This window comes from Grammomys surdaster, unplaced genomic scaffold (assembly GCF_004785775.1).
Source record: "Grammomys surdaster isolate TR1022 unplaced genomic scaffold, NIH_TR_1.0 126176, whole genome shotgun sequence".
Taxonomy (NCBI): Eukaryota; Metazoa; Chordata; class Mammalia; order Rodentia; family Muridae; genus Grammomys; species Grammomys surdaster.
In genome coordinates, this window is record NW_021620983.1 from 7694717 (window position 1) to 7707810 (window position 13094).

General features: G+C 35.0%; 1 protein-coding gene across 5 annotated transcripts in view; it reads right to left on the minus strand.

The window, feature by feature from the left end:
• LOC114612559 (solute carrier organic anion transporter family member 1B2-like) overlaps nt 1-13094 on the minus strand; it is a 53628-nt gene that overhangs the window by 18358 nt on the left and 22176 nt on the right. For 4 of the 5 annotated variants that reach the window (XM_028757514.1, XM_028757516.1, XM_028757515.1 and 1 more), the window contains exons 3-9: nt 12192-12333; nt 9988-10120; nt 7388-7500; nt 6137-6283; nt 5388-5486; nt 1913-2155; nt 560-598 (exon numbers count right to left, since the gene is read on the minus strand). In XM_028757514.1, coding sequence (XP_028613347.1) covers nt 560-598; nt 1913-2155; nt 5388-5486; nt 6137-6283; nt 7388-7500; nt 9988-10120; nt 12192-12333 — 916 coding nt within the window. The remainder of the gene's footprint in view (nt 1-559; nt 599-1912; nt 2156-5387; nt 5487-6136; nt 6284-7387; nt 7501-9987; nt 10121-12191; nt 12334-13094) is intronic. The other variant, XM_028757518.1, reaches the window with a different exon arrangement.

Sequence of the window (13094 nt, forward strand, 5' to 3'; positions counted from 1 at the left end):
ACTGATTTAGTTTTTGGTGGTGGTGTTTTGAGACAGGTCTTACATTGGTCTCATAGTCCAGGCTAGCCTTCAACTCATGGTCCCCAGAACCATTGTAACTGTGATTAATTTGTTTTTTGCTATTTCATCAATTCATTCTGATGCCCCATTTCCATTGTAAATTAAACTCACAGATGAGAATTAAAATAAATAACTTTCATTATAACATTGCCATAAATATGTTTCAGTACACTTTGTTCTCATTTGCTCACTTCTTCACTGCTCCCCATTCCTCCTTACAATCTGAAAATTATTGTCAAAGCCTCACTGTCTTAATTAATTTTCTACACTTGTTGCTGAATCACGTTTTTGAACATAGCTTCTCTTTGGATCTACATTGACCCTCAGAAATTATATTTGAATTTAATAATACTACCAAACATGAAATGCTACTTAAATTAGGGCCACCAATTACTTTGACTACTATGAGTTTTCAGCTCACTTTTGAATGATTTCACAGGTAATTTTTTTACAGTTAACAGGAAAAAAAAAATCTTACCCTAAATTCCTAGAAACAAACCTTTCTGGGGATTTTTTTCTGTTTTATCCAGGTGTCCACCTAAAAATGGGAATTTTAACATGAGCTATGTATGCTTATCAGTAGCAAGGAACTCACTGGAATGAATCATAGCTTCGTGGAAAGACAAGCACCTCACAAAAGTTGGTTGGTGTCATTTGTAAATGAATGAATGAATTATTTTAACTCTTAAAACTAGTACTGATTTTCAATATTAAACTTTGAAATATGGAGGCTGTGTTTATAGTTCAATTGTAGAACATATAACCAGTATGTGCATAGCTCTGGACTACTTTGACCCCAATATCATCAAAAATATATTAAAATATTAAAATATTAAATATTTAAAATATTTGAAAAAAATACATTCCTTCTTTTTTACAATAAATATAATTTTATGTGATTTCCTTATTCCTCTTATTATTTGGTGGGTTTATGCATTATATATGAGTGCACATGAGGTGTATTTGTGTGTGTGTGCGTGTGTGTGTATGTGTGTAAACTTGCACAGAGTTGAGCATGACAGTTGTCTGGCAATTGCTCACAGTGTCCAAAGGAAGACAATGAGTGACAGTTCTCTATCACTCCCCACCTTATTCCTTTGAGGCAAAATTTTTCGCTGATCTAGAATGATCCTGGATCTTGGATGATGAACTAGGAGCCCAAGACATTCTCAGGCACATCAAGCCACATTTGCTCTTTACATGGATGCTGGTGATTCTATCTCAGGTCCTCATGTTTATACAGAAACTGTTTCCAAGCACTGAGCCATCTTCCTAGTCATATTTTCTCCATACTAAAAGCCACAAATCTAATCCTATTTTTTCTACACAATCATGGAACATAGTACCTGGAAAGAGAATGGCTTCTGTAGGCTCATGTTTGAATACTTGGCTTATAGTTGGTGGTCTTATTGAAACAGGTGTCACTGAGTGTAGACTTTCAGGTCTCCAAAGCTCAAGTCATTGCTGGTTAAGAATTCCACCCACCTTCTCTTTCTCTCTGCCTCATGCTTGTGGATCAAGATCTAAGTTCTCAGCAATGGCCCTACAAAATGTCTGACTGTCTGCTGCATTCCTCTTTGTCATCATGATTCATAGACTCTAACCCTTTCTAAATGTGAGTTGCCAAATGTAATGATTTCTTTTACAAGTTGCTTTGGTCATGGTGTCTCTACATGGAAATAGAAAAGTAACTAAGACAGGAAATATCACATTTAATAGGAAATGTAGAATGAGTTAAGACAAGTTTAGTACAGAAAAAGGCTAAATAGATAAGTTGGACATACTGTTTTGAAATATTCTCAAATTTCAGTGGGATTAACATCTGCATATTGACTGACTATGGAATCCTTACCAGTCATGTTGGCAGGAGCTTGTTTCTCTTGCTTTGTTAAATTAGTCATGTGATTCTTTTCTTCATCTGTTTTGAGTACATTAAGAGATGCTGAATATTTCATTTCCTTCTGTGATCTCTTCGGAATTTTGGGTAGGAAAAAGAAGGGTATGGAAGAAATAATGCATAATAGTCCATTCACAATGAAGCTGAGCCACCAGGCACCAACCCAACGAGCATCCTGAGGAGTTATTCGGATACTGCCTGGAATGAATAATTAGATCAGGACTTTCAAAAATCATCCTGAAAGTCAATGTTGGTAAGACTGCTGGCCTCCATAGATAAAGAAACCAAACTATAGTTTATACTTCCTAAAATACAAACTTTTTGCTGGTGGTTTGTCAACTTAGAAGTAGGGAATGAGTTAATCATTTGATGACATCTTACAAATTCCATTGCATTATATATATATTATATACAGCCATATATATTATATACCGACTCCATTGAAACTGCAGAATTATCAAAAGTATGTATTAAGCAAATAATAAGCTTAAATTTGTAGCTTTTAGTATGGAGAAAATAAGTTTAGGAAGGTGGCTCAGTGCCTAGAAAAAGTTTCCATAAAAGTACGTGCACTTGGGATAGAATCACCGACATCCACTTAAAGAGTGAGGTGTGGCTAGAAGTGCCTGAGAATTTTATTGGTCTCCTAGGTCATCAGATGTCAAGATGGCTTGAGAACCAAGGCAAGGCATGAACATTCACTATCATCTGAATATGGCTGTTGGTACACACTCTTGAGGTCAGGCTAGTATCAGAAGAAGGTTAACATTGTTTATAAAAATGGGAGTGCTCCAATCTGTCTCTTGTAGTTGCTGGATATACAGCCCTATTGATTGCAGACAATGGAAGTGCTGAGGAAGGAACATAGTGAATGTCTGAGTTTAAGAGAAACCCAGAAAAGATGGATTTCAACTTGAGGCATTTGTTGCCCTACTTATTTCAACTGTATTTCTTCGACATTGTGAATAGAAATGATATGTTAATGCCAGGTCTCAAAACACACTCCTGTGAATGATAAATAATAGTTCATAATCATTAAATGATGAGGAGCTTCCTAAAGATATCAGAACCTCTGAAAGCTGAATGATGAATTTTTGGAAACCCTGGACAGTCCTGTGGCTAAATAGGACACAGTAGCAAAAACACTGAGAAAAGCTTTTTCAGTAGATGGTTCACTGAAGTACTCGGCCTAGCACTCAAAAAAGACATAACTCCAATTCTTCACAAAATTTTCCTAAGTACTCATAAAAAGACACACCCAGACTCACTAAACATGGTAAATACTACCCTAGCACTGGCACTAGACATACAACAGTATTCTTTATAACAGATGTGATCTGACCTTTGTTTTGAAATTGTTAAATATAACATTACAGCAAAAATCATCTTCTATACTACCAAAGAGTTGTCTAGAGACAAAGTTATGAAAATTGTCTTACTTTTAGTGCAGCAGGGGTGAACTAAGGATGCAAAACGTCAAATTTATTTTAGTCATTACTGAATAAGATAAGATGCAAAAAGGTCTGAATATCCACTTTTAGCCATCTAATTCCCATGAATTCTAATACAATACAGATAATTATTTCTAAATATAGCAGTACAATTTCCAACTACAACAAAACATCTACCTCAGCTCTGTATGAGTTTTGAAAGCAAGGGTGAACTTGGAAGTGAATAAGAGAGGGTTTGATTAAGGATTTGTACTGGAAATGGTTTGAAGCATGCACTTTTACATGGCCAACTCTGATCTCAACTCTATTTTGGAAACAACTTTGAAGTCATTGAGTCCTGATGAGATAGAAAATCAGAATTTTTTATACACCAACTACTTATATATTGAAACAGATTTCCTCCTATGGCATCTAAAGAGATCATCATGCATTTGCTGTCCTCTGCTCCAGCAGGGAGTCAGTGAAGTGTGGCATCTCAGAAGAAAAGAACATGTTGGATGAGAGTCTCAGAATGATGTTAATGGAAAGGGGAAGAGAACTCTTCACTAGAAGTTCAGGACTGTGAAATGAAAGGATCTTTTGAGAGTCACACCACCAATAGTCATGCTTACTGCAGAGAGTATCAATGACAGAAACATGGGAGAGAGGATAGGGAGTCAAATTATAAAGATATAGGTGATCACAGAAAACCATGTATCTACTTCTGAAGAGCCTGGCTGCCACACTGAACTCTGGTCTGAAATCAATGTAAGTTTGTAAGCATTAGTAAGATTTCTGTATTAAAAATATTCTGGAAGCATTATGGAGGGGCTGTTGTCAGATTATGTGGAAGAAAGGTTATATAATGATTAAGTCAATTATACAATTAACGTTAAGATATTCATCAAGGAAAGACTATAGAAAACAACACAAGTTTTTAGAGTGATACTGCGGGTCCTGCTTTTCCCATGTTGAGGGCCAAGGGTTCATTTCTAAAAATAAAAAAAGTGAAAAACTAGTTTTGAAAAAGTTACCTGACTCTGTTTTATGAGCCACTGAAAACAGATGACCTCTGAGAAGTGGATTGGAGGGGGCAAATGAAATGTCTTCTAAATTCAGATTTTTCTTTCAAGATAATTGTTTATGAAGAGAAGTACAAAAAGAAAACCAGCTACAAAGTGGTCTAAGGACATGAAGATATCATATGTGCAAAAAGAATGAAGAGACTGGAGAGTGCTTTGTGATAATGAGAGGCTAGAGAAGGAGATTCTCCAGGGAGGGATCTGGTGAAAGATTGACAGAAAGAGGATTGGAAGATGCAAGTTGAAGTCCTGACATTTAAGATAGGTCTAAAAGCATGAGTTTAAGCTGGATATTATTTGTACAGAATTGGGGTTGAAGGAGATGAGAGATGTGATATTTATACAAAGGAGGGCTTGAAGATAAGAGAGTTTCCATACTTTGGCCCGTTTTTCTGAAGTATGAAGGAATGCTTGCTTTGAGGGAAGAGAATGGTCAGAAGGATCAACTGGTATGCATCCTTTCATCTTCTAATTAAAGGGGACCATATGCCAAGCCCTCTGTTAGATCCAGGTAAAGCATCAAAACTAAGACACATGATGAAGATGCTCAACTATTCCAACCTTCCTCCAATAGAACAACCACACAGCATCTACCAGAAGCTTAATTCTGGCATTTCTAAACCCAATCTACCACCAAGTGGAAGTGCAGATGATTCAGCTCCAAAATCAGTTTGTTTTCTATCTGTTCATCTAAATTAAGATTGTCCCCAGTGCTGCATTTTATAATTACTGGTAGAAGCTTGACATAAGCAAGACATGAAATATGTTTTGTTAAAATAAGGAACACATTAATACCACTTAAAATTTATAAAAGGAAATAATTATGCAACTATTGAAAGAATTAAACCAGTAACCTGAAGGCACGGTAGTTGGAATTTGAATGACAGCCTTCTGATGTCTTTTTCTAATTCTACTTACTCAGGTCTACATATCCAATGTCTACATATAGTTTAGCAAACATTGATGACATGATGAAGCCAAGGATTGGTCCAATCATTGCTATAGTATGCAGAGTACCTGCAAATATTCAAAATCATTCAATCAGAATCATAGTGCACATAGTTATTTTTTTCTTTACACAACAAATTTAAATTATATTCCCCTGGTCCCAGATGCATTCATTCTTTCATACCAAACCAAGTTTTTACCTTCTTTTTGTAATTCTCATGAATTATAGTTTTATTCTCTTGTGTATGGCTGTCAACACTGCATAATCAACCCATCAGATGATACACTGTTAGAAAAACCTTAATGTCCTTCTTCCAATATCTATCAATTGCTAACTGCTCCTAGTTAAGGGACTTTGTACCTACCTCCCATTTACATGCTAAGATTTCATCCACCTTGGATCTGTAAATGTATGATATATATATAGTAGGTTTTACAATGTAATGTTACACAATGAATTTCTTGAAATGATATTTTTGTAGTAATCTTAATTTACTTAGGGAGCTGGAGAGATATCTCAGTGGTTAGGAGCAGCACTAGTTGTTCTTCTGGCCAATTCAGGCACTGTATACATTAGGGACACAGTCATAAATGCAGGAAACACATCCATATACACAAAATATAAACAAGTATAAAAATGTAAATGTTTACCAGTGCTATCATTTCAAATTTAGATCCAGAACATTTAAGCACTAAACATAATATTCTCTGTACTTTACCTAAGTACATAGAAGAATGTCCTTCTTTTGCAAAGTCATCAATGTAAGAAACTCCCAGAGGTACTATTGGTGTTTCCCCTATCCCACGAAGCATGTTCCCGATCAAGACATAAATCCACATATATGACCTGGACCCCTTTACACAACCTGTGTAGACAAAAACATGTTTTTACTTTAAATGTCTCTTACAGTATTGATATGAGCAATTCCACAAAAATTAAATATTCATTTTTTTATATATCAGCTTGACTGCCAGCATGGTGCTAAGATAATATCCCTGTTTATTTCCTTTGTTTTAATATATACACATATGAATATTTTGCCTACTTGTGTATATGTACCACATGCATGCATGTAATACTGGCAGAGACAATAAGAAGGTGTTGGATCCCCTGGAACTGGAATTATACTTGGTTGTGACATATCATGTGATAGCTGGGGATTGAACCAGTGCTCTTAACTGCCTAGCCATTTTTCTGGACCTTAATTTTATATTTATAATTGTAAAATACTTTAAATTTTTCCGTCTGTCACAAAGAGGTGTCTTGGTTATAATTACAAATATATTTTTACTGATTATTTCCTTGGGGTTGATTAATAACAATAGGATTACAAAGAATTAGTAATTTTTTTGTTTAATAAATGTTAAAAGAATAACTTCCAGAAACAGTAATACATTTGTCCAATCCCAATAATACAAAAAAGAAAAAGAATTAACTTCTTATTTTTTTCATTGTAATCTTCCCATATCTGATACAATAGTAGAATAATCTAGAGTGTTAAACCTGTATTTTCTTATTAATATATTTTTAAATTTTCAATTGCAGTAATTATTTTTATTTTCAAAATACCTCTCCTTTGTTTATACAATGCATTGTTGCTTGCTTAAATTGTCTGTTGACACAGGTGCATACTACAAGGCTCATTCTGCTTCAAACCCTTTGTGCTGGGATTTCAGATATGTACACAGTCAATTGTTATACCTTTATTTTACCTGCAAATGTTCTTCCCAAATTCTAACTGAAATAGTCCTTAGCTCCTCTTCAGCTATTCTATATCAGTCTATATCAGAATATAGCTATCCTATATTCAGTCTAATTCTATATCATGTTTATACTATGATTATGTCTCTATTTCAAGGTCAAATGAATCATTATTTTAAATCAAATTTTGCTGATACATTTTACAAAAATATTGAATATATTATTTACAAACTTTCAAATATTAGTCAATGTTACTATTAATTCTTACCTTTCTCCACTATCTCAGGTGTGGTTCCATTGAGTGATGTCTTTTGATTGATTAAACAGGTCAACGTGGAGTTGCCTAGAGAGTCAATGGCATTTTCTGTTGCATACCTGTAACTATAATGATGTCACTACACTTAACATTTTGCTTATATACCAAGCATATTCACTTTCTTCAGAAACTATTGATTGTATCTTTATCTACTCCACGTCAGTGAGAAACCCCTGATAATTTTCAAGCCTCAATTTTAGGACAAATTATAGGTAACAGTAAAATGGGGAAAAGGCCCACTATGTAAGGTCATTCATTGTTACTCAAGTAAGGTGGCTGACCACCTTAATGGGACAGATGATCCCATTAAAATGATCATAAGATGATCTCTGTTTATGATGGGAAAAAATCCTAGCTTCCACTTTCTATTTTGTAAACTGCTATCTGAGTGTAATCATTCCCATTTATTTATTTTTTAAGATGACAGTAATATAAACTTCTTGATGAGTTATATTTAATAAGCTAGAGAAATGTGTTTTCAAATCAGTCTTAAAGACATGCTAATTCTTCTACCTTTTCTACCAAAACATCTGAATTTTTTATGGATAGATATGCACACATGAACTAATGTCTGACTCTCTGAAACTTTAATAAATTCTAATCACTTCAGCTTGAGCAAGGAGAATTTAATAGCAACAAAGGCAATGGAATCAGAATGGGGACATATACAGTAACCTGAAAAATACTACTATACCTGTACTTTATGCTGGACCACCAAGTGTATACCAAGCACTCTATATTACTTCAAAACTGAAACAAAATGCACAGGTTTTTGTCCATAGGGACTTTCATTCCTTTTAAGAAATAATAGATCATTAGCTTTGCTCAAAGGTTGCGAATGGATGGATATTATAGAATTTGCATTGTATAGAAACTGTGACATTAATGTTAGTCATTAGCAAGACTTTGAGATAGACTCCAGAGGACAGTAGACAAGGCTGTAGGGCCAGTACATATAAATGTAAAACATTTTCAGATGTAGAAGACTGCAGCTTCATCAATTGCTTGTCAACTGTGGGAAAGAATGGAAAGTGAGTCTAGGACAGTCAAAGTCCCAGTCAGTGAGCAACAGACATGCACAAATGAGATGACATATGATTAACCCACAGGCAAGACCTCTCATATTTTGATTGTGACTTATATTAATTATATTATCAATTTTGTATCTCTGCCACAGTATCTATGCCTGCTCACAAGTATATTTATAGCTCGAATGATTTAATTGCAGGATAATATTTTCCTACATATATTTTATATTACTAAACTCTATCTTATAGTATAGGGTGGTCCCAATATCCTCAAAGGGTTTTCTGGTCTGCTGATAAACTGGAATCTGAAGTTTCAAAGCCTGTACTAGAGAACTAAAAGTTTTAACCAAAATTAAGAAAATGAGATTTACATTTAAAAGTATATTCTTGTATTGGATATTAATTAGACTACAGCTGAGAAGCTAGAGAGATGGCTCAACAGTAGGGAGCTTTGGTTGTCCTTCCTGAGGATCTCAGTTCAATTCCTAGCAACTCTCAGGAGAATCACTAACTCTAACTCCAATCCTATTGGATCTAATGCTTTGTTCTGGTATTCACAGGGTCTGCCTCCATGTGTGCACATAAATACACACGAACAAAACACTCATACTAATAGAATAAGAAACAAATCCTTGAAAAACTAATAGAATTAAAACTGAAAGCAAAACCTCCATTTTTGGCTTCAGCTTGGATAAAGGCATGGATTTATACATTGACAAAAGAATGTCGAAAAAGTAAGATCTTTGGGAGTGCTGGTTTTTTAGTGCTGCAGTAAATCAATAGCTTAGGTTGATGCCCTTGACTTTGGTCTGAATTCCTTTACAGTTGTAAGAACCACTGCTGAATGAATGGATACGAAAATGAAAGGATGTTGGCAAATATAGTGAGTTCAGGTTGTGGTACATGAATAGGAAAACCTTGTGAATGCCCATTAGAAATGTAAACATGATGCATGGAGACATATATCTTGAGTGTTTAAAACAGTCAACTGATATGAACTATGGCTGAATTTGAAGCATATGTTTCATATGAATCAATACAGGAATTAGACTGAAGGTAAAGATAGAGAGATGCAGGCATTTTGGCACTAGCCGTGACAGTAATGTCTCGGTATGATGAAGAGGCCACACAGAGAGAAATAAATTGAAAGAGCATAAAATTATGAAAATCAAGATGGGGAAAATTCTTTCAAAAGTCAATTTTAAGAAGAATACAATGTTAATACGATGACAAGTGTGAATGTCAAGTGTGACAAAGGTTAAATATTTGTGTGTGAGAGTGTATGTGTTCATATGTGCGTATGAAACTGGTCCTGGCATCTCAGTACCCACTGTTCTATCTTTAGTCCCATTCAGAGCCAAGAACTCTGTCTTGTCTTAGTACACAGTCAAGCCAGGTATAATCCCTGCATGAATAGTGTGGACCATCTTCAGGCCCCGCCACTACTGGGGTCCTAGCTACAGTTGATAACTTCTGGGGAAGAGATAATTATTCTACTTTGAGGTTTGGCTAGCCAATACTTACTATCCCATGAAGAAATGTGGCAACGCAGTCAGAATACTCCCAATGCCCATGATGAAACAACCAGTTCCAATCAGCTTTGGTCTGTGTAGTTTGGATCCAAAGTAACTCACAAATACAATAACTAATAAATTCCCTATAAAAAACAAATTATGTCAATTTAATTCATGATTTCAAATAATGATTGTCAATGTGTATAAATACCAAAACACTTGGTACTTTTCTCAGGTTGACTGACAAGGGGAAACTCACCTTAATTGAATTGACCATAGAAAAATATGGTATTAAGTATAATTAGGGGCTGGAGAGATGGCTCAGAGGTTAAGAGAAGTGACTGCTCTTCCATAGGTCCTGAGTTCAATTCCCAGCAACCACATGGTGGCTCACAACCATCTGTAAAGGGATCTGATATGCTCTTCTAGTGTTTGTTTGAAGACAGCTGCAGTGTACTCATATAAATAAAAAAAAAATATATCTTTAAAACAAAATAAGCAAAAGGTAGTCAGGCATGGTGGCACATACCTCTAATCTCAGCCCACTGTAGGCAGAGACAGGTGGATTTCCATCTGTTTGAGGTGAGCCTGGTCTACAAAGCAAGTCCAGAACAGCTGGGGCTATCACATAGGGAAACCCTGTCTCACAAAACCAAAAACCAAAACCAAAACCAAAACCACGTAGAACTATTCCTTTTTTGTTTTATATGTTATTGCAGGTTTATTGATTTTCTTTTTAAACTTATGTGATTGTATGAACATATGAGTGCATTAGACACAGAGGCCAAAAGAGACAGTAGGATCCTTTGGATGTGGAGTTACAGGTGATTGTGGTCCACCAGACATTGATGCTGGAAATCAAACTTAGGTCCTCATGAACAGCAGTAAGCAGACTTAACCATTGGGAGATTTTTCCAGTTCCTTGTTTTGTTGATAGTATCAACTTTTATTGTAGAACCAACCTCAGCAGCCATCAATATCTATGTCACTTTAAACTAGACATACCATATTTCCCCTTATCTGTACCTAATCTCACAGAGAGCATTAGGTTCTGGGTTGCAAAAAAAGTATTAATTTTTGCACTAGTCTATGGAATATGTTTTTGAGATAATTGTTTGACAATATGGTTGAAGCAGATTTTGTTTTCAGAAATTTCACATTGTCTAGAGTGTACTAAGATGAGAAAAGTAGAGAAAACACTTCCTAATAGTAATCAAAGGCATTAATTAATTAATGCAGTTTTCATAGATTCCTGTCTTTCTTTAAACCTGTAATATGTACCTGCTATGGTATTCCCTGCCAAAAATATTATAAAAGAACAAACCACAAACTAAGGTGTAAACAAATGATAAAACAAATTAGGGATAAGAACAGGTAGGTGCCAGAGATGCTATCAGACCTCAGGGAAAATCAATTAATTAGGAGCTTTGGTAGATTTTCCACAATGAACTACTACATAAAATGTCATGTTGATTTTAAATTATCCAGGGAAATGGAAAACTTCAAATAGGGGAGTAAATTCTCATCTCTTAAACAACAAATAGAGAGTTACAAAGAATTACTGAGTATTAAAAAAGTGATATTACGTGAAATTACAAATGAGGACTAGCCAAAAATATAGGAAGTAACAGTTAAAGAAGAAATAACTGGAAAGAGGAGTGATTGGGGGGGGGGTGTCCTTAAATGTGAAACATAAAAAAATGGCAGAAAGAAATGAAGATGTGAAAACCAAAATGAAAGCAACAGAGTAACATCTACATCCTCCAGTGAGGTAAAAAACAGAGATTCAACACAGATCTTTTAAAAATCGCTTCTTTACTCCTTAAATCAAAGGCAATATAGATCCTCAACTTTTCTTTATATCTGGTCTTGAGAGAGGAAAGGGTAAGTCTCCCAAGAGTTAGTTTGAAAGTAATGTGTCAAAAAAGAGAGAGAGAGAAAAAAAAAAGAAAGTAATGTGTCTGTGTAAAACCAATCCTTCCAAATCCACTTTGCAGAGGGGTTGGTCATCACTTTGTAGAGTATTCAGTAATATCACTGATTTTAACTTCTAGGCATGAGCGGCACTGCTTTCCAAGACATGACAATAAAAACGATATTGCTGTATTTTTTCAGAAAGGACAGTTCTCTCTGGTTGAGGAGCATGGGCATATTGTATTACTGGACTCCATTTTCCCTCTGTAAGTCTGGTGGTTATATAGAAATAAACATTACCAATTTCAAAGCCTCCATCAATCAAACCAGAAATGGAAGATGGTATGTCAAATCTTCTTTCTATCTGAGTGATGGAACTTTTCATAGTGACTCCACCTAGTCCTTTGCATATGTAGCTGAATGAGAGGGCTGCCAAAAATATCTAAGAAAAAGCAGAAAGAGGAGGAAGAGGAACATTAACCAACAAAGTATATATACTATTTATAGAATTCAATTGCATTTCTACATGATACTATTTTGGGGGATTTTTATTGTTATTGTTGTTGTTTTTAATTAAAGTCTTTCCTTTGTAGCAGTTGATATTACCTTACCTCTTAATGTTCTGGTTATACAGATAAAGTATAACTTTCTAATTGGTTAATCATTAAAGCAGTAAGTTTATACAATTAGATTATAAACTTATTTCTAAGTGGATAATCCCAGTTAGCCATCACTTGAGCTTATGTTTTGTTTAAACAGAAGCCAAATCTAGGGATTGGCAGGATGTTTTCAAAGGCAATGATTTTGAAAACCCAGATGAAAGGTGAAATCTGAGAAGTTAATGGTGGTCCCATACAAAATACAAATGACTGATACTTGATCTATGTTCTTTTTGGTCTTTGGTACATGAAGAGACACTATGCCTGATATAACTTATAAAGAAGATTTAATTGGGGCACTGTTTATAGTTTTAGAGGGTTAGTTCATCACCATTATGGTGGGATGCCTGGTCTCAGTCAAATAGGTACAGTACTGGAACTGTACCTGACAGTGTATATGTTGATACAACCAGGAGGTCTAAAAATCAATAGAAAGAAAGAGAGAGAGAGAGAGAGAGAGAGAGAGAGAGAGAGAGAGAGAGGAGGAAAGAAAGAAAGAAAGAAAGAAAGAAAGAAAGAAAGAAAGAAAGAAAGAAAGAAAGAA